The sequence below is a fragment of the Coregonus lavaretus genome (genome assembly GCF_964263955.1).
Source record: "Coregonus lavaretus genome assembly, chromosome: 24".
Taxonomy (NCBI): Eukaryota; Metazoa; Chordata; class Actinopteri; order Salmoniformes; family Salmonidae; genus Coregonus; species Coregonus lavaretus.
Genome location: NC_140011.1, coordinates 1,552,057 through 1,574,265, shown reverse-complemented (window position 1 = coordinate 1,574,265; position 22,209 = coordinate 1,552,057). Strand labels below are relative to the sequence as shown.

At 43.2% G+C, this 22,209-nt stretch overlaps 1 protein-coding gene and 1 pseudogene across 2 annotated transcripts in view; one reads left to right on the top strand and one right to left on the bottom strand.

The window, feature by feature from the left end:
- The first annotated feature begins 473 nt into the window (after positions 1 to 473).
- On the top strand, positions 474 to 4,512 carry LOC311099343 (annotated as a pseudogene). The gene is made up of 3 exons: positions 474 to 583; positions 3,584 to 3,650; positions 3,984 to 4,512. The product of its transcript is annotated as an uncharacterized misc_RNA (transcript).
- Positions 4,513 to 13,838: 9,326 nt separating this feature from the next.
- Positions 13,839 to 22,209, bottom strand: part of LOC311099747 (interleukin-6 receptor subunit beta-like) — a 61,171-nt gene continuing 52,800 nt past the window's right edge. Inside the window, exon 16 of the mRNA XM_084140487.1 lies at positions 13,839 to 17,552. Coding sequence (XP_083996613.1) covers positions 16,911 to 17,552 — 642 coding nt within the window. The 3' untranslated portion in view covers positions 13,839 to 16,910. The remainder of the gene's footprint in view (positions 17,553 to 22,209) is intronic.

Sequence of the window (22,209 nt, the reverse complement as noted above, 5' to 3'; positions counted from 1 at the left end):
TGTGGGAAATATAATTCAGATCTGCTCAAAAGAAAGAAGCACCACTGACATGTTCTCCTTTTTCTGTTGTCCCTTTGGGGTAATGGTTAGGTATCTTTGTATTCTTATATATTTCTTATATATTCCAATTATTCAATGTGTCAATGTTTTAATTGTATCTGTCCCTTTACAAATAAATGCATTATGAAATCATATTTTCTTTATCAACTCAGCTCCACGGAATATCTCCTCCATTGATGTACATGTCTAAGACAAGTGCTCAGGTCAACTGGACTGCTGTGCCTCAGAGCCAATGTAGCGGCATTGTCATCAACTACACCGTGTTCTACAAAACAGAAACACAACCAGAGCTGAGTGTCTCCTGAAATGTTGTTTAAACGTTGTTATAACGGCATGTCAACTGTACTGAGGGTAATTTGTTGTTGTTTTTCTCCCCTCTTAAATGTGACAGTGAATAGCAGGAAACAGGAAGTGACTTTGGAGCCTCTCTAACCAGGCACCAGATCCAGTGTCCATGTCATGGCCAACGCTGTTACTGGGGCAAACAATAGCAGCGTCACTCGCTTCACAATGAGCAGATACGGTAAGGTCATGTCTGTTAGCTCCACTGACCTCTAGTAAGTCATGGTAACACAAATTGACACGTATTCATTATATGTATCCACTTTGAAGCACAGGGTTGTAGTAACACATATTCTAACCATAGAATTACAATACTAGAACAGACATTCGAATTCAAGTCAACGTTCAGTGCTGGGTGGACCTGCGGCCACATTGACTGCACTCGTTTGTACCAGTCAAATTTGAATGGACTGAGGGGCTTTGTCCATTCTAGTGGTTCTATGGTTTCTCTAACACAACTCTCTAACAAAGCATGTTTCTCCATGCATACACTACTGTTCAATTGTCCAAAAACAGGTGTAGTAACAATGGGAGAGAATGGTATGTTCTAATAATGTCTCAAATCCAGTTTTTCCCCTCAGGCAGGACCTTCATCATAATGCTTCAGTGGTCTCAGCATCATCCAAATCAAATCAAATCCAAATCAATTTTTATTTGTCACATGCGCCGAATACAACCTTACCGTGAAATGCTTACTTACAAGCCCTTAACCAACAATGAAGTTTTAAGAAAAATAAGTCTTAAGTAAAAAATAGATAAGTAAAAAACAAATAATTAAAGAGCAGCAGTAAAATAACAGTAGCGAGGCTACATACAAGGGGTACCGGTACAGAGTCAATGTGCAGGGGCACAGGTTAGTCGAGGTAATTGAGGTAATATGTACATGTAGGTTAAAGTGTAGAGTTAAAGTGACTATGCATAGATAATAAACAGAGAGTGGCAGCAGCGTAAAAGAGGGGGGTGGGGGGGGGACAATGCAAATAGTCCGGATAGCCATTTGATTAGCTGTTCAGGATTCTTATGGCTTGGGGGTAGAAGCTGTTAAGAAGCCTTTTGGACCTAGACTTGGTACCGCTTGCCGTGCGGTAGAAGAGAGAACAGTCTATGACTAGGGTGGCTGGAGTCTTTGACAATTTTAAGGGCCTTCCTCTGACATTGCCTGGTATAGAGGTCCTGGAAGCTTGGCCCCAGTGATGTACTGGGCCGTACGCACTACCCTCTGTAGTGCCTTGCGGTCGGAGGCCGAGCAGTTGCAATACCAGGCAGTGATGCAATTTGTCAGGATGCTCTCGATGGTGCAGCTGTAGAACCTTTTGAGGATCTGAGGACCAATGCCAAATCTTTTCAGTCTCCTGAGTGGGAATAGGCTTTGTCGTGCCCTCTTCATGACTGTCTTGGTGTGTTTGGACCATGATAGTTTGTTGGTGATGTGGACACCAAGGAACTTGAAGCTCTCAACCTGCTCCACTACAGCCCCATCGATGAGAATGGGGGCGTGCTCAGTCCTCCTTTTCTTGTTGTCCACAATCATCTCCTTTGTCTTGATCACGTTGAGGGAGAGGTTGTCATCCTGGCACCACATGGCCAGGTCTCTGACCTCCTACCTATAGGCTGTCTCATCCTTGTCGGTGATCAGCCCTACCACTGTTGTGTCGTCAGCAAACTTAATGATGGGGTTGGAGTTGTGCCTGGCCATGCAGTCATGGATGAACAGGGAGTACAGGAGGGGACTGAGCACGCACCCCTGAGGGGCCCCCGTGTTGAGGATCAGTGTGGCAGATGTGTTGTTACCTACCCTTACCACCTGGGGGCGGCCTGTCAGAAAGTCCAGGATCCAGTTGCAGAGGGAGGTGTTTAGTCCCAGGGTCCTTAGCTTAGTGATGAGCACTGAGGGCACTATGGTGTTGAACACTGAGCTGTAGTCAATGAATAGCATTCTCACGTAGGTGTTCCTTTTGTCCAGGTGTGAAAGGGCAGTGTGGAGTGCAATAGAGATTGCATTATCTGTGGATCTGTTGGGGTGGTATGCAAATTGGAGTGGGTGTAGGGTTTCTGGGATAATGGTGTTGATGTGAGCCATGACCAGCCTTTTAAAGCACTTCATGGCTACAGACGTGAGTGCTACGGGTCTGTAGTCATTTAGGCAGGTTACCTTAGTGTTCTTGGGCACAGGGACTATGGTGGTCTGCTTGAAACATGTTGGTATTGCAGACTCAGTCAGGGACAGGTTGAAAATGTCAGTGAAGACACTTGCAAGTTGGTCAGCGCATGCTCGGAGTGCACGTCCTGGTAATCTGTCTGGCCCTGCGGCCTTGTGAATGTTAACCTGTTTATCCTATTCATTTGACTCTTTTGTGTCATTCAGTAAGTTCCGCCATAGATCTTGGGAATGTTTTAAAGCTGCAAATATTGTTCCCATACGTCCAACCAGTAAACATTAAACACTCAATTATGTCAGTCAAGTCAAATAATTATGTCACACTTAATCTTAACAACACAGAATCAAAATTGTGCGTTAAAGGCCAGCTACTCGATTAGGTTCTGGGGGGGAGAGGTTTGAGATCTGAAAGTAGGGCGACTGGCGGAACCAGGGCGGATCCTATTTGGTAACTTAACCCCCCTCTCTCTGCAAGTCTATGGGCCTAATGTCCCCCCCAGGTGTCTTTTATACAGGCAACGAGCTGAGATTAAGAGCACACTCTTAAAGGGAATGCTCCTAATCCCCCCTTTTTCAAAAGTACCAGGTGTAGGTGCATCCTCCAAAAATGGTGATTCGTCCAAATAACCAGTGACGAAAAACCAGCGCACCAGAATAATTGTTCCTTGTTATTGGTCGCATGTTACAGTCCTGGGAAAGACATTACCATTTATGTTTGTCTGTCCACAGGAGATTATGTCACACTTAATCTATCGTGGACAGCCTACATAACATAAATGTTATTGTAAAGTATTTAAAAAAAACTGGTGGTTTGTGACAAACTGGGGGTTTGTGGGGGTAGTTTCCGTTAAGGGGGGTGGAGACTTCGTTAGTATCTTTTCTCACACATCTCCCCCCTAAACCTAATCGAGCATCTGACACAATTACAAAAGATTTTAGTTCTGGGTTTCCAAGATTGTCACACTATACTAGATTTGATGTTCTTTGACAGGGCTTGCTGTGTAATGTTTAACTGATTCCTAGGTGGAAGATGGTGCCCAACCCTGGTCTCAGCTCCCTGGCCTTCTGGTCTTCTCATCGTTATTATAAGGTTAACATGATAATGGTTGTGATAATGATAATCATCATAATGCTATTATAATCATCATGATAACAACATGATAATCATTGTGTATATTGTGTCCTTTCATCCTTTAAACTCATTCCATTAAGGCCTATCCTATGCACAGGGTAACAAGTCCAATTCATAAAATTGTCTGAAGGAAATTAATATCTTGATTTTTGTTTCTTTACATTTCAAAAAATCTAAACTTTTAGAGCATTATCTTTGGATCAGAATGTATAGTAGCTAATATAGTAGCTATAACCAGTCATTAATCTCCATGTTGGCTCAACATCGCTACAGTTTCTCTCATCTCCACAGATCCAGCCCTTTAACAACGCGCCCGAATGAGAGACCTTCTGTGAGAGGATCTACCCCTGTGAGGTGGACACCATAACGGACGACATGGGGCCAACCTCTACAGAGGATGAGGACATACAGGACAATGAGCCAGGCAGTGATCAGACAAAGCTTTGGCTTCGGTAGCAAGACCTCTTGTGACAGCCAACCCAGAGAGGAGAGCAGTAACCTGGGCCTGGCCCCAACCAACTTCCCTTTACTGGTTCAACAAGATGAAGGAGTCAATCTTGTGGAGTGAATCACCTCTGAGGACTCATCACTCATCAGACCTCCAGCTCCCCGAGAGCTATCTGATCAAACCCCTACAGGCTGCAGAATCCAGTGGAATGCCCTGTGAGATAGGGGTTGGGGCGAAGTAAGGTCGGGTGCCACAGAGGAGAGCAGGAGCCTGTTGGAGACAATGCAGATTAACAGCACAGCCCCTCTCACAGCATACAATGAACACATATACAGTATGTTTGGACACAGGCGGGCAGGTGAAGAAAAGTAAATGGCCATGAACACACCTGAATCCGGTGGACTTCTCAGTGTCTTTCCTGTATCTTTATTCATTCTGGTTTTCTGTCTCATATAGGCTGTGTTTTATGTGTTAGGGGCACTTTGAAATGTACCTTTTGTAATTATACTTGAGAGACAATTTGTACGGTATTTATATTTGTACATGGTAAAACTGGATGGATATCAGTTTGGCATTAAGATGGTTCTTTCAATTTACTTTTTCACTTGCATCTATTTATATCAACTCAAACATACATCCTTATACTATATGTACAGTGAGGGAAAAAAGTATTTGATCCCCTGCTGATTTTGTACGTTTGCCCACTGACAAAGAAATGATCAGTCTATAATTTTAATGGTAGGTTCATTTGAACAGTGAGAGACAGAATAACAACAAAAAAATCCAGAAAAACGCATGTCAAAAATGTTATAAATTGATTTGCATTTTAATGAGGGAAATATGTATTTGACCCCCACTCAATCAGAAAGATTTCTGGCTCCCAGGTGTCTTTTATACAGGCAACACTCTTAAAGGGAGTGCTCCTAATCTCAGTTTGTTACCTGTATAAAAGACACCTGTCCACAGAAGCAATCAATCAATCAGATTCCAAACTCTCCACCATGGCCAAGACCAAAGAGCTCTCCAAGGATGTCAGGGACAAGATTGTAGACCTACACAAGGCTGGAATGGGCTACAAGACCATCGCCAAGCAGCTTGGTGAGAAGGTGACAACAGTTGGTGCGATTATTCGCAAATGGAAGAAACACAAAAGTACTGTCAATCTCCCTCGGCCTGGGGCTCCATGCAAGATCTCACCTTGTGGAGTTGCAATGATCATGAGAATGGTGAGGAATCAGCCCAGAACTACACAGGAGGATCTTGTCAATGATCTCAAAGCTGCTGGGACCATAGTCACCAAGAAAACAATTGGTAACACACTACGCCGTGAAGGACTGAAATCCTGCAGCGCCCGCAAGGTCCCCCTGCTCAAGAAAGCACATATACAGGCCCGTCTGAAGTTTTCCAATGAACATCTGAATGATTCAGAGGAGAACTGGGTGAAAGTGTTGTGGTCAGATGAGACCAAAATCGAGCTCTTTGGCATCAACTCAACTCGCCGTGTTTGGAGGAGAAGGAATGCTGCCTATGACCCCAAGAACACCATCACCACCGTCAAACTTAGAGGTGGAAACATTATGCTTTGGGGGTGTTTTTCTGCTAAGGGGACAGGACAACTTCACCACATCAAAGGGACGATGGACGGGGCCATGTACCGTCAAATCTTGGGTGAGAACCTCCTTCCCTCAGCCAGGGCATTGAAAATGGGTCGTGGATGGGTATTCCAGCATGACAATGACCCAAAACACACGGCCAAGGCAACAAAGGAGTGGCTCAAGAAGAGGCACATTAAGGTCCTGGAGTGGCCTAGCCAGTCTCCAGACCTTAATCCCATAGAAAATCTGTGGAGGGAGCTGAATGTTCGAGTTGCTAAACGTCAGGCTCGAAACCTTAATGACTTGGAGAAGATCTGCAAAGAGGAGTGGGACAAAATCCCTCCTGAGATGTGTGTAAACCTGGTGGCCAATTACAAGAAACGTCTGACCTCTGTGATTGCCAACAAGGGTTTTGCCACCAAGTACTAAGTCATGTTTTGCAGAGGGGTCAAATACATATTTCCCTCATTAAAATGCAAATCAATTCATAACATTTTTGACATGCGTTTTTCTGGATTTTTTTGTTGTTATTCTGTCTCTCACTGTTCAAATATATCTACCATTAAAATTATAGACTGATCATGTCTTTGTCAGTGGGCAAACGTACAAAATCAGCAGGGGATCAAATACTTTTTTCCCTCACTGTATGTGGTAGAATATACAGTGGGGAAAAAAAGTATTTAGTCAGCCACCAATTGTGCAAGTTCTCCCACTTAAAAAGATGAGAGAGGCCTGTAATTTTCATCATAGGTACACGTCAACTATGACAGACAAAATGAGGGAAAAAAATCCAGAAAATCAAATTGTAGGATTTTTAATGAATTTATTTGCAAATTATGGTGGAAAATAAGTATTTGGTCAATAACAAAAGTTTCTCAATACTTTGTTATATACCCTTTGTTGGCAATGACACAGGTCAAACGTTTTCTGTAAGTCTTCACAAGGTTTTCACACACTGTTGCTGGTATTTTGGCCCATTCCTCCATGCAGATCTCCTCTAGAGCAGTGATGTTTTGGGGCTGTCGCTGGGCAACACGGACTTTCAACTCCCTCCAAAGATTTTCTATGGGGTTGAGATCTGGAGACTGGCTAGGCCACTCCAGGACCTTGAAATGCTTCTTACGAAGCCACTCCTTCGTTGCCGGGCGGTGTGTTTGGGATCATTGTCATGCTGAAAGACCCAGCCACGTTTCATCTTCAATGCCCTTGCTGATGGAAGGAGGTTTTCACTCAAAATCTCACGATACATGGCCCTATTCATTCTTTCCTTTACACGGATCAGTCGTCCTGGTCCCTTTGCAGAAAAACAGCCCCAAAGCATGATGTTTCCACCCCCATGATTCACAGTAGGTATGGTGTTCTTTGGATGCAACTCAGCATTCTTTGTCCTCCAAACACGACGAGTTGAGTTTTTACCAAAAAGTTCTATTTTGGTTTCATCTGACCATATGACATTCTCCCAATCCTCTTCTGGATCATCCAAATGCACTCTAGCAAACTTCAGACGGGCCTGGACATGTACTGGCTTAAGCAGGGGGACACGTCTGGCACTGCAGGATTTGAGTCCCTGGCGGCATAGTGTGTTACTGATGGTAGGCTTTGTTACTTTGGTCCCAGCTCTCTGCAGGTCATTCACTAGGTCCCCCCGTGTGGTTCTGGGATTTTTGCTCACCGTTCTTGTGATCATTTTGACCCCACGGGGTGAGATCTTGCGTGGAGCCCCAGATCGAGGGAGATTATCAGTGGTCTTGTATGTCTTCCATTTCCTAATAATTGCTCCCACAGTTGATTTCTTCAAACCAAGCTGCTAACCTATTGCAGATTCAGTCTTCCCAGCCTGGTGCAGGTCTACAATTTTGTTTCTGGTGTCCTTTGACAGCTCTTCAGTCTTGGCCATAGTGGAGTTTGGAGTGTGACTGTTTGAGGTTGTGGACAGGTGTCTTTTATACTGATAACAAGTTCAAACAGGTGCCATTAATACAGGTAACGAGTGGAGGACAGAGGAGCCTCTTAAAGAAGAAGTTACAGGTCTGTGAGAGCCAGAAATCTTGCTTGTTTGTAGGTGACCAAATACTTATTTTCCACCATAATTTGCAAATAAATTCATTAAAAATCCTACAATGTGATTTTCTGGATTTTTTTTCCACATTTTGTCTGTCATAGTTGATGTGTACCTATGATGAAAATTACAGGCCTCTCTCATCTTTTTAAGTGGGAGAACTTGCACAATTGGTAGCTGACTAAATACTTTTTTCCCCCACTGTACCTCCTCAAATGTTTGTTTCTTCTCAATGTGAAGGACAGTTGTTGGTATAACAAGGAAAATTCCCCTTTCCGTCCAACACCAGGGGTGTTGAAACACCACTTCCAGAAAACAGAAAGCAAGCGTGCCAAGACTGAAAAACAGAAATACTTCAGTATTTTGCACAATAGTGTCTCTGAGTCACTGGCTGCAGCCCAAATGGCACCTTATTCCATGTACAGTGCACTTTTAGGGCTCAGGTCAGAAGTAGTTTACTATATAAAGCACGGGGTGCCATTTTGGGACGCAACCAATGACTAGAGGCACATGAAGCTCATCATTGTTTTGACCATATACTGTTGTAGGAGACGTTTTGGCCTGTTTGTGTGTTGTGTATATGTTGTCTGTCAAGGGTTATTTTGACTTGTTTTGTACACTAGTGGGTGGTCATTGGTCACTGGTCACGTGTGTGTATATAGGTAGCACAGGTGACCAGGAAGGGTTAGCACAGGTGAGAGATGAGCACATTCAGTTCTTACCGTATCACAGATACTGCTTATAGAATGCATCTCTCTGCACCTTTTCTATAGGAATATGTGTTTTGGAGCTATTTATATGTTATATGTGCAATAAATGGGAACTTCACCCAAAAAGAGTAACGTTTGGAAAGCTGATTTTTGTGGACGTGTTATGGACATAGGGAATCGCCACTGCAACTGTTCTTTAGAAAAATATAATTCACTGAGTCATTGAACACAAACTCATCAGTCCAAGTCTATGGTCTGCCTGTTGGGACTGTGAGCAGCACAAAATAAGAATTTCAGTGGCCGTGATAAACAAAGCCTGGGGATTCACAGTTGAAGCATGGGATATATTATGTAAAACTAACAGGGGAAAATAAAGGAAAATATATTAAACAGTGGAGGCTCCTCAGAGGAGGAAGGGGAGGACCATCCTCAGTGAATTTCATAAAAATGTAAATGGTAAAACATTTAAAAAGTGAACCTTTTTAGATAAAACTATGCTAAATATAACCACATCAACAAATAACTGATTAAAACACACTATTTTGCAAAGAAGGTCTACAGTAGCCTCAACACTCTGTAGGGTAGCACCATGGTGTAACCGGAGGACAGCTAGCGTCCGTCCTCCTCTGGGTACATTGACTTCAATTCAAAACCTATGAGGCTCATGGTTCTAACCCCCTTCCTTAGACTTAATTATGACAACTTTCAGGGGACATCCTACCAGCCTATCAGAGCTCTTGCAGCATGAACTGACATGTCCACCCAATCAAAGGATCAGATAATAAATCAAGTACTGAAAGCATATTTTTTATTTTAATTTTTTTATTTCACCTTTATTTAACCAGGTAAGCCAGTTGAGAACAAGTTCTCATTTACAACTGCGACCTGGCCAAGATAAAGCAAAGTAGTGCGATAAAAACAACAACACAGAGTTACATATGGGGTAAAAAAAATAATAAGTAAAAAAAAATACAACAGAAAATATATATACAGTGTGTTCAAATGTAGCAAGTTATGGAGGTAAGGCAATAAATAGGCTATAGTGCAAAAATAATTACAATTAGTATTAACACTGGAATGCTAGATGTGCAAGAGATGATGTGCAAATAGAGATACTGGGGTGCAAAAGAGCAAAATAAATAACAATATAGGGATGAGGTAGTTGGGTAGGCTAATTTCAGATGGGCTGTGTACAGGTGCAGTGATCGGTAAGGTGCTCTGACAACTGATGCTTAAAGTTAGTGAGGGAGATAAGAGTCTCCAGCTTCAGAGATTTTTGCAATTCGTTCCAGTCATTGGCAGCAGAGAACTGGAAGGAATGGCGTCCAAAGGAGGTGTTGGCTTTGGGGATGACCAGTGAGATATACCTGCTGGAGCGCAGACTACGGGTGGGTGCTGCTATGGTGACCAATGAGCTAAGATAAGGCGGGGATTTGCCTAGCAGTGATTTATAGATGGCCTGGAGCCAGTGGGTTTGACGACGAACATGTAGTGAGGACCAGCCAACAAGAGCGTGCAGGTCACAGTGGTGGGTAGTGTATGGGGCTTTGGAGACAAAACGGATGGCACTGTGATAGACTACATCCAATTTGCTGAGTAGAGTGTTGGAGGCTATTTTGTAAATGACATCGCCGAAGTCAAGGATCGGTAGGATAGTCAGTTTTACGAGGGCATGTTTGGCAGCATGAGTGAAGGAGGCTTTGTTGCGGAATAGGAAGCCGATTCTAGATTTAACTTTGGATTGGAGATTCTTAATGTGAGTCTGGAAGGAGAGTTTACAGTCTAACCAGACACCTAGGTATTTGTAGTTGTCCACATACTCTAGGTCAGACCCGTCGAGAGTAGTGATTCTAGTCGGGTGGGCGGGTGCCAGCAGCGTTCGATTGAAGAGCATGCATTTAGTTTTACTAGTGTTTAAGAGCAGTTGGAGGCTACTGAAGGAGTGTTGTATGGCATTGAAGCTCGTTTGGAGGTTTGTTAACACAGTGTCCAATGAAGGGCCAGATGTATACAAAATGGTGTCGTCTGCATAGAGGTGGATCTGAGAGTCACCAGCAGCAAGAGCGACATCATTGATATACACGGAGAAAAGAGTCGGCCCAAGAATTGAATCCTGTGGCACCCCCATAGAGACTGCCATAGGTCCAGACAACAGGCCCTCCGATTTGACACATTGAACTCTATCTGAGAAGTAGTTGGTGAACCAGGCGAGGCAGTCATTTGAGAAACCAAGGCTATTTAGTCTGCCAATAAGAATGCGGTGGTTGACAGAGTCGAAAGCCTTAGCCAGGTCGATGAAGACGGCTGCACAGTACTGTCTATTATCGATCGCGGTTATAATATCGTTTAGGACCTTGAGCGTGGCTGAAGTGCACCCATGACCAGCTCGGAAACCGGATTGCATAGCGGAGAAGGTACGGTGGGATTCGAAATGGTCGGTGATCTGTTTGTTAACTTGGCTTTCAAATACTTTCGAAAGGCACGGCAGGATGGATATAGGTCTGTAACAGTTTGGATCTAGAGTGTCACCCCCTTTGAAGAGGGGGATGACCGCGGCAGCTTTCCAATCTCTGGGGATCTCAGACATTATGAAAGAGAGGTTGAACAGGCTAGTAATAGGGGTTGCGACAATTTCGGCGGCTAGTTTTAGAAAGAAAGCGTCCAGATTGTCTAGCCCAGCTGATTTATAGGGGTCCAGATTTTGCAGCTCTTTCAGAACATCAGCTGTCTGAATTTGTGTGAAGGAGAAGCGGGGGGGGGGGGGGCATGGGCAAGTTGCAGCGGAGGGTGCAGTGTTGGTGGCCGGGGTAGTGGTAGCCAGGTGGAAAGCATGGCCAGCCGTAGCAAAATGCTTGTTGAAATTCTCGATTATTGTAGATTTATCGGTGGTGATAGTGTTTCCTAGCCTCAGTGCAGTTGGCAGCTGGGAGGAAGTGCTCTTATTCTCCATGGACTTTACAGTGTCCCAAAACTTTTTGGAGTTAGTGCTACAGGATGCAAATTTCTGTTTGAAAAAGTTAGCCTTTGCTTTCCTGACTGCTTGTGTATATTGGTTCCTAACTTCCCTGAAAAGTTGCATATCGCGGGGGCTATTTGATGCTAATGCAGTATGCCACAGGATGTTTTTGTGCTGGTCAAGGGCAGTCAAGTCTGAGGAGAACCAGGGGCTATATCTGTTCTTAGTTCTGTATTTTTTGAATGGGGCATGTTTATTTAGGATTGAGAGGAAATTACTTTTAAAGAACAACCAGGCATCCTCTACTGACGGAATGAGATCTATATCCATCCAGGATACCTGGGCCAGGTCTATTAGGAAGGCCTGCTCGCTAAAGTGTTTTAGGGAGCGTTTGACAGTGATGAGGGGTGGTCGTTTGACCGCGGACCCGTTACGGACGCAGGCAATAAGGCAGTGATCGCTGAGATCCTGGTTGAAGACAGCGGAGGTGTATTTAGAGGGTAAGTTAGTTAGGATGATATCTATGAGGGTACCCATGTTTACGGATTTAGGGTTGTACCTGGTAGGTTCGTTGATAATTTGTGTGAGATTGAGGGCATCTAGTTTGGATTGTAGGATGGCCGGGGTGTTAAGCATATCCCAATTTAGGTCACCAAGCAGTACGAACTCTGAGGATAAATGGGGGGCAATCAATTCACATATGGTGTCCAGGGCACAGCTGGGGGCTGAGGGGGGTCTGTAGCAAGCGGCAACAGTGAGAGAGTTATTTCTGGAAAGGTGGATTTTTAGAAGTAGAAGCTCAAACTGTTTGGGCACAGACCTGGATAGTATGATAGAGCTCTGCAGGCTATCTCTACAGTAGATTGCAACTCCACCCCCTTTGGCAGTTCTATCTAGACGGAAAATGTTATAGTTGGGGATGGAAATTTCAGAATTTTTGGTGGCCTTCCTAAGCCAGGATTCAGACACTGCTAGAACATCAGGGTTGGCGGAGTGTGCTAACGCAGTGAATAACTCAAACTTAGGAAGGAGGCTTCGGATATTAACGTGCAAGAATCCAAGGCTTTTACGATTACAGAAGTCAACAAATGATAACGCCTGGGGAGTAGGAGTGATACTGAGGGCTGCAGGGCCTGGGTTAGCCTCTACATCACCAGAGGAACAGAGGAGGACTAGAATAAGGATACGGCTAAAGGCTTTAAGAACTGGTCTTCTAGTGCGTTGGGTACATAGAATAAAGGGGGCAGATTTCCGGGCGTTGTAGAAAAGATTCAGGGCATTATGTACAGACAAGGATATGGAAGGAAATGCTAGCTAGCTGTAGCATAAGCTACAGCTAGCTAGCATTGCAGTGTATAAAATGTGGTGAGTAGTGAGACAATAGTTGAACAGTTTTGAACAAATTAATTTCTTCCAAAATAAAGGAGAAGCAAGAGAAAGAGTCACTTTTTTTTCAGTTTCACTTAGCTAGCAAATGCAGCTAGCTAGTTTAGCCTACTGAAACACCCTGCTCAGAGGGATGCTATGTTAGCTAGCTGGCTATGACATTCCAGCAAAACACTGGAACTCTTCCAAGTCAAGGTAAGCTTTTGGTATTGCTCATTTATTGCCACCGGGGCCTGCTGGTGTAACTGCTTACTGACTGTACACTGTAACGTTACTGCATGATTGTAGCGGATTTACTAACGCTTTAGTTCTATTAGCTATGCTGACTATGACGTTACTTTAGCTAATATGGTGACAACGACGTAGGCTGTGTGTAGCGGTTTGGCTTGGAAAGGTTTTTTCGCCTGGTCACATACAGCTGATGTGTTGTGCATTGAAGTCCACAAGCTAAGGGAAGAGAAGGAATACAACGTGGCTGTTATGAGTGTGAACTCTGTTTATGCGTGATCAGGGGTGTATTGATTCCACCGATTCTGTTGAAAAATGTTTCTTAAATGGAAGCAAACAGAACAAAACGGGGATAAACATACCTGAATTTGACCATTAGAAACTCGTTTGCAACTGTTGGGCTAATGATTACACCCTATATCGTTTGCAACTGTCTGTCACCTCAAATTTGTCTCTCAACCTGTGTGCACCTACGTTGTAAACTTCCATTCATAGGCTAGATTGTAGCAACCTCATGATGGGTATAGAGAAAATTTGAGTATCATGTTTTTTTTTAATCAACTCTTGACCCTAAATAAATGGAGCTACTTGGTAAGGTAGAGGGGGAGGACATTTTATTTTCTGAGTATACCATAATATTGTATTGTGAACTCCTACTTCCTCCTTATACGATGGACTATATATTCTGTTAATGTTGAAGGTCTCACTGAAAATAAAGCACTTATGCTGACTTAGAAGCGTAATAAATCATTCGTTCACATGGATAACACTTTTGGTTTATTTCATACTGTATAATGTCACACATTCACAAACCATGCTCCAAAAAGGTTACATGTATTCTGGTGGCATGCAGGGAAATACAAGGCTATGTTATGTTTCCCGTATATGTGGAAAAGTAGTGTTAACTGAGTGATGGTGTCAGAATATTTTTCATAACCCTCAAAGTAGCAATATTCAAAAAGTCTAAATGTAACATCCCTTTCTCTGAGCATAAACTTCATTTTCAGTATATATAATAATGCAACAGTAATATCTCTAAATCTGACCTTGAACATTATGTTTTCAATGGGCAGGGAACTTACATTGCATTTCTTCACTTCTAATTCCATTTAACCACAAGTCATAAAGATCTCATTGTTACTTGATCCATTTGAAATGAAAGACAAAACATAATTAAAATTAAATGAAACATTTTGTAATTCCTGGGTTTTAAGATCTTTGGCAGTTGATCTCATCTTATGACTTCTGAGCAGAATTCATGACGGAAAGTCAACAAGACTTTGAAAAAATGGAATAAGGCATTGTAAAAAGGCAAATGTACATTTGTCAAACTGTTTTTCTACCTGCAAAGATGTGTCACCAATCATACACCTACTAGTGTAGCATACAGTGCCTTCAAAGTATTCACTCCCCTTGACTTTTTCCACATTTTGTGTTACAGCCTGAATTTCAAATGGATTAAATTGAGATAGTCTCTCACTGGCCTATACACAATACCCCATAATTTCAAAGAGGAATTATGTTTCAATTTTATTTACAAATTAATACAAAATTAAAAGCTGAAATGTCGATTCAACAAGTATTCAACCCCTTTTATGGCAAGCCTAAATAAGTTCAGGAGTAAACATTTGCTTAACAAGTCACATAATAAGTTGCATGGACTCACTGTGTGCAATAAGTATTTAACATGATTTTTGAATGACTACCTCGTCTCTGTACCCCACACATACAATTACTTGTAAGGTCCCTCAGTCAAGCACTGAATTTCAACCACAAAGACCAGGGAGGTTTTCCAATGCCTCGCAAAGGGCACCTATTGGTAGATGGGTCAAAATAAAAAAAGCAGACATTGAAAATCCCTTTGAGCATGGTGAAGTTATTAATTACACTTTGGATGGTGTATCTATGCACCCAGTCACTACAAAGATACAGGCGTCCTCCCTAACTCAGTTGCCGGAGAGGAAGGAAACCGCTCAGGGATTGCACCATGAGGTCAATGGTGACTTTAAAACAGTTACTGAGTTTAATGGTTGCAATAGGAGAAAACTGAGGATGGATCAATAACATTGTAGTTACTCCACAATACTAACCTACATGACAGAGTGAAAAGAAGGAAGCCTGTACAGAATACAAATATTCCAAAACATGTATCCTGTTTGCAATAAGGCACTAAAGAAAGCTACAAAATATGAGGCAAAGAAATGAACGTGATGTCCTGAATACAAAGCGTTATGTTTGGGGCAAATCCAACACATCACTGAGTACCACACTTAATATTTTTTTCAAGCATGGTGGTGGCTGCATCATGTTATGGGTATGCTTTTCATCAGCAAGGATAAGGGAGTTTTTTGGGGGGGAAATAAATAAATAAATGGAATAGAGCTAAGCACAGGCAAAATCCTAGAGGAAAACCTGGTACAGTCTGCTTTCCAACAGACACTGGGACACAAATGCACCTTTCAGCAGGACAATAACCTAAAACACAAGGCCAAATATACACTGGAGTTGCTTACCAAGACGACATTGAATGTTCCTGAGTAGCCTAGTTACAGTTCTGACTTAAATTAGCTTGAAAATCTATGGCAAGACTTGAAAATGGCTGTCTAGCAATGATGAACAACTAACTTGACAATTTTATTGTACAATCCAGGTGTGTAAAGCTCTTGGAGACTTACCCAGAAAGACTCACAGCTGTAATCGCTGCCAAAGGTGGTGTGAATACTTATGTAAATTATATTTCTGTATTTCATTTTCAATACATTTGCTAAAAAAATTTAAAACATTTTTTCACTTTGTCATTATGGGGTATTGTGTGTAGATGGGTGAGAATGTTTTATACTGAATCCATTTAGAATTTAGGATACAACAAAATGTGGAACAAGTGAAGGGGCATGAATACTTTCTGAAGGTACTGCATTTCAAGAGGGTCCTGTTGTATTAGCTAGCATCGCCTTTTCACTTCCTTCAAGTCCTCTTTCTTGGAATGATGCGTAATCACACTTTGTACATTCTAAGTTAAACTTGGCCGGTTTGTAAAGAATAGCGCCCACATCTAGGCTATGCACTTTTCTTCGGACGACAACGGGTGACGCTACATCAGTGAATGATAAACAGTACAAAGTTCGCTTTTTGAAACTACAGCAGTCAGCAGCATTGATGAGGCTTTTTCAATGAAATGTTGTCCATTCAGTGTGAATCACATAAGCATTATTGAGGTCCATTGTCTGGTCCTTGTCAGTATGAGGGAAATTTGATGACACACAGGGGTGCTATAGAATTGAATCTACCATCCTGGGAACACATGGGTTAGGTCAAACTGTAGCAAAATAAAAAAATGTGTTTTAATGTGTCCAGTTACTTCCATCCTGTTTCTTCCATTTGGTGCCTGCTGAACACCACCCAGCTGCTCTGCGACTTTGCTGTTTGCGACTGACTAGATATGTTGAATACATATATGCTGTACATGAATGGAATCGACTATGATAATAACATGAAAAGGTGGTCATTGTAACTACCTAGGTCAGTAACTAACTGAAAATAAATGGGTCCACACGTAGGCATCTATTTGCTTTTTAGGATGTTAAAACAATAAAACCTCGACATACAGGCTAAAGCTTGGAGCCAAACTATGTCATTCACTTAAAAGAGATTTAACAAGGCAAGTCAGGATGTCCATATGAAGTTCATGATTGCCATTTGGGTAAGTGCAAAAATAATAGGCTGACATAATTCTGAATTTGAAAGCTTCAAACAAACGTGAAATTAACAAAGGTGCAGGGGAAGAGTAACTGTGCATGAAGTGCGACAACCTCGAACTAAAGTAACCCCACGTCCTCCTAACACTGAGGCCTGTAGCCGCTGAGCTGAGGCATGTAGCTAGGGTCAGGGCCTGGCTGTCCGTCAGGGGACTGACCCTCCTCTGTGGGTGTGGTCTGCTGAGAGTTCTGCTCCAGGGGGCAGAACCGGCACGAAGCCTCCATCTCCAGCTGGTTCAATTCCCCCAGGTCTGCGCTGTCGCCGTCGTTCCCCCCAGGCAAGCGCCTGAAGTAAGGGTTCCGCGGGTAGCGCTGGTGCGACTCGGTGCCCTCCGGGTGCTCCTCGCTGTCCAGCAGGGGTTGGGTGGACTCGGAGCGGGCAAAGCTGGGCGTCTGGGACTGGGAGGAGCTGGACTGGGGGGTCTGGGGGAGAGGGCAGGGGGTCTGGCCCTTGTAGCCGCAGGATGCCACCACCGACGAGTACTGGACGGTGCTGGCCGTGGTCTGGCCCGAGTCACCGCCCTCGTCGCTGTCTGAGACACTCTGGTGAGGCGACGACAGGCAGGAGGAGCCGCCAATGCCGCTGCTATGCTCCTCCGACAGGTACTTGTCCTTCTTGAGCGGCAGGCCTGCCTTGTCCTCCTCACACAGCGACTTCCTGTCGAACACGTCCACCTCAACAACGCTCACGTCACCCAGCACGCTCTCTTTGGGAGTGTCAGCCTGGAACGAAAAGGGAGTGTTAAGTCAAGTCAAGTTCTATTTAAAGTGCATTTCACATCCATGTTACAATACGCTGAGAAAAGAGTGAAATGGTAAAATGACTGAAATGGACACACATCTGCATTTAGCAACATGTGCCTATAGATGCGGTAAAGGAGTCAATGGAACACAGACGTTCCATTGACCAGATTGGTGCACATTCAACAAATCTGATCTAACAAAGTGGATATTCGTCAAATCCGTCATGATTTATTTATTGTAACAGGCCCACAATGTGGTTCCTTAAAGATGCACTATGCAGAAATCGCTCCGCCATTTCCTGGTTGCAAAAATTCTAATAGTTCGCCTAATTTCAGTTTATGCGACAAAACAAGCAAGTCAACTGTAGAGAATCATTGTACCATCTAAACCACTGTGAAATATATTTTCCATAACCAAAAATAATTATATTTTCAGCTTTTGAGTAAGATGCAAAAACAAAACTTAAGAACAGCAAGCATAGAAATAGCGCACATAGAACAGTATGGCGCAATTTCAGTGCCAACAGAAATTGTATTTGAATTCCATAGTTTTTAATTTGTTTTAGGATATTGAATTTGAATGTAATATTTTTGAATTTGTAATGCACAAATTGAATCATTGAATACATAAATTGAACTTGTATTTCATGAAACTGAATTGAGTGAATATTGCATTCAGTAAAAAAAAATTTTTATATTTCATTCAATATTCAAATTGAATATTTATATATTCAGTATGGTAGATATTACATTCATTGTCTGTGTATCAAGTTTACATACTATAATTTCAAGTGGATCAACGTTTCATATATTCAACTTCTTTAATGCATTCCAATTCAGTTTTCAAATTCAGTTCTCTAAATTCAGATTCAAAAACAGAGACAACATCCTGGTACTTTGCCAGCCAGGAAAAGTTGAGGAGAACAGATACAATTAAACGCTCACTGTGGTAAACAGAAGCTTCTGGCGGTTTCTGAAGCCAATGTGGCATGTTGAATGTATTTTCTTCCTATGAATTTGGCTCTAGCATTTGAACTGTTGCGGCTATAAACTATTATGACCCCATTCAAGAAATTGGCCACCATAACAATACAGTTGAATAGCCCTGTCATAGCCCTTCTAAGGATAGACTTTCCACTCCCTATTTAATCTTGCTCTTGTGACTGACTGGGTTCGAACTAGGTCTCCTGCATGTCACAAGACTGTGTTAGCCCACTTAGCTAAAGGCCATAGGGATGAGTTCTGGAAGCTAACACAAGTCTTCACGTCTCCAGCAAGGTTACTCTTCAAAAAAGCTTGGTTCATCGAACTACCTCAGTTACATTTCACCCCACTTTGACCTCATACTCAGAGATCACGACACCAATATAACTGACTGGGTTCAAAAACAGGCCTACTGCACAACAACACTTTCTGTGGCAAACAAAAGCAGAAGGATCTGTGCACCCCATTTAATGAGAGTGCAACAGAGATGGTTTGGTGATCCATGCACGTGATGAGCAACCTTGCCTGAGACCTGAAGACGTGTTAGTTTTGACTGATGGGGTTCTAACCCAGGTCTCCTGTGTGCCAGACAATGCAACTTTTCAGGTCTCAGACAAGTTACTCCTCACACGAGCGTGGCCACCGAACCACTGTGTTACGCTTCACCCCCCTTTGACCTCCTCCTTGAAGAGACCCATCCAAGTCACAGGACCAATGCATAGGCTTTAGCTCAACAGGCTAACAGTAATAACCCAGTCAGTCACGTTAACCTTATAATGACTACCCTTGCCGGAAACTTGAAACTAACACGTCTAACACAAACTAACACATGTCAAACTAACGCGTCTTCAGGTCTCAGGCAAGGTTCTCATCATATGAGCATTGATCACTAAACCACGCTCTTTTGATAAGTAACCTTGCTGGATCTTAGTTATTAGTGTAGCAGATGGGGATCTGTGAAACTCATCAGCCTGAAGTGTCCCCCCCTTACGCAATTAAAGAAGGCCTTTTTAAATACAGTTGGGAGAACAAGTATTTGATACACTGCCGATTTTGCAGATTTTTCTACATTTTATGGACACAGTCAATTTTACAATAATTATATTTCATTTGTTTTTGCTCCTGAACTTCTTCTACTCTCAACCTCTCCGAACATTTTCATGATGTCCATCCGGTTTGCTTCTATATGCCATATATTTCTAACTGTGCTCTTTCACAAAAGCTCCCAACCTACAACCTACAGTGGGGAGAACAAGTATTTGATACACTGCCGATTTTGCAGGTTTTCCTACTTACAAAGCATGTAGAGGTCTGTAATGTTTATCATAGGTACACTTCAACTGTGAGAGACGGAATCTAAAACAAAAATCCAGAAAATCACATTGTATGATTTTTAAGTAATTAATTTGCATTTTATTGCATGACATAAGTATTTGATCACCTACCAACCAGTAAGAATTCCGGCTCTCACAGACCTGTTAGTTTTTCTCTAAGAAGCCCTCCTGTTCTCCACTCAATACCTGTATTAACTGCACCTGTTTGAACTTGTTACCTGTATAAAAGACACCTGTCTACACACTCAATCAAACAGACTCCAACCTCTCCACAATGGCCAAGACCAGAGAGCTGTGTAAGGACATCAGGGATAAAATTGTAGACCTGCACAAGGCTGGGATGGGCTACAGGACAATAGGCAAGCAGCTTGGTGAGAAGGCAACAACTGTTGGCGCAATTATTAGAAAGTGGAAGAAGTTCAAGATGACGATCAATCACCCTCAGTCTGGAGCTCCATGAAAGATCTCACCTCGTGGGGCATCAATGATCATGAGGAAGGTGAGGGATTAGCCCAGAACTACACGGCAGGACCTGGTCAATGACCTGAAGAGAGCTGGGACCACAGTCTCAAAGAAAACCATTAGTAACACACTACGCCGTCATGGATTAAAATCCTGCAACGCACGCAAGGTCTCCCTGCTCAAGCCAGCGCATGTCCAGGCCCGTCTGAAGTTTGCCAATGACCATCTGGATGATCCAGAGGAGGAATGGGAGAAGGTCATGTGGTCTGATGAGACAAAAATATAGCCTTTTGGTCTAAACTCCACTCGCCGTGTTTGGAGGATGGATGTGTACAACCCCAAGAACACCATCCCAACCGTGAAGCATGGAGATGGAAACATCATTCTTTGGGGATGCTTTTCTGCAAAGGGGACAGGACGACTGCACCGTATTGAGGGGAGGATGGATGGGCCATGTATCGCGAGACAACCTCCTTCCCTCAGTAAGAGCATTGAAGATGGGTCGTGGCTGGGTCTTCCAGCATGACAACGACCCGAAACACACAGCCAGGGCAACTAAGGAGTGGCTCCGTAAGAAGCATCTCAAGGTCCTGGAGTGGCCTAGCCAGTCTCCAGACCTGAACCCAATAAAAAATCTTTGGAGTTAGCTGAAAGTCCGTATTGCCCAGCGACAGCCCCGAAACCTGAAGGATCTGGAGAAGGTCTGTATGGAGGAGTGGGACAAAATCCCTGCTGCAGTGTGTGCAAACCTGGTCAAGACCTACAGGAAACGTATGATCTCTGTAATTGCAAACAAAGGTTTCTGTACCAAATATTAAGTGCTGCTTTTCTGATGTATCAAATACTTATGTCATGCAATAAAATGCAAATTAATTACTTAAAAATCATACAATGTGATTTTCTGGATTTTTGGATTCCGTCTCTCACAGTTGAAGTGTACCTATGATAAAAAGTACAGACCTCTACATGCTTTGTAAGTAGGAAAACCTGCAAAATCGGCAGTGTATCAAATACTTGTTCTCCCCACTGTAGCACAATGGGTTGGAACGCTTCAGGAGGATGATCACGTGTGTGAGGCAGAAGACCTGAGTTCGAGTCTCCATATGAGCTGAAACAGGAGGAAGCAGTACTTGCTAAGCAGGCAGAGTGGTGCCACTGGACTCGGATCTACAGTTGCGCTGGTTCACCACTGGGGTCGGTGTGGAGTGAGTTTAGGGGGTGAATGTAGCAGATGGGGATCTATGGAACTTGTGAGTAAGACATTTGTACAAGGCCGTAGGGCCAGACGGATTACCAGGATGCGTTCTCGGAGCATGCACTGACCAGCTGGCAAGTAATATGAGTATACAATACTTATGTTTCAAGCCGTAGTTCCTGTGCCCAAGAATGCCAAGGTAATCTGTCACTCAAATCTGTAGCCATGAAATGCTTTGAAAGGCTGGTCATGGAAACATCAACACATTCATCCTAGACACCCTGGACCCACTCCAATTCGCATACAGATCCACAGATGACGCAATCTCTATTGCACTCCACACTTACCTTTCCCACCTGGACAAGAAGAACACCTATGTGACTATAGATCGGCGTTCAACACTATAGTGCCTCTCAAGCTCATCAAATAAGCTAAGGACCCTGGGACTGAACACCTCCCTCTGCAACTCGGTCCTGGACTTCCTGACGGCTTGCCCCCAGGAGGTGAAGTTAGGCAACAACACATCCGCCACACTGACCCTCAACAATGAGGCCCCTCAGGGGTGGGTGCTTAGTCCCCTCCTGTACTCCCTGTTCACCAATGACTGCAATGCTTCAAGTTCCTCTGTGTCCACTGGCTGCATCACCACTTGGTATGGCAAC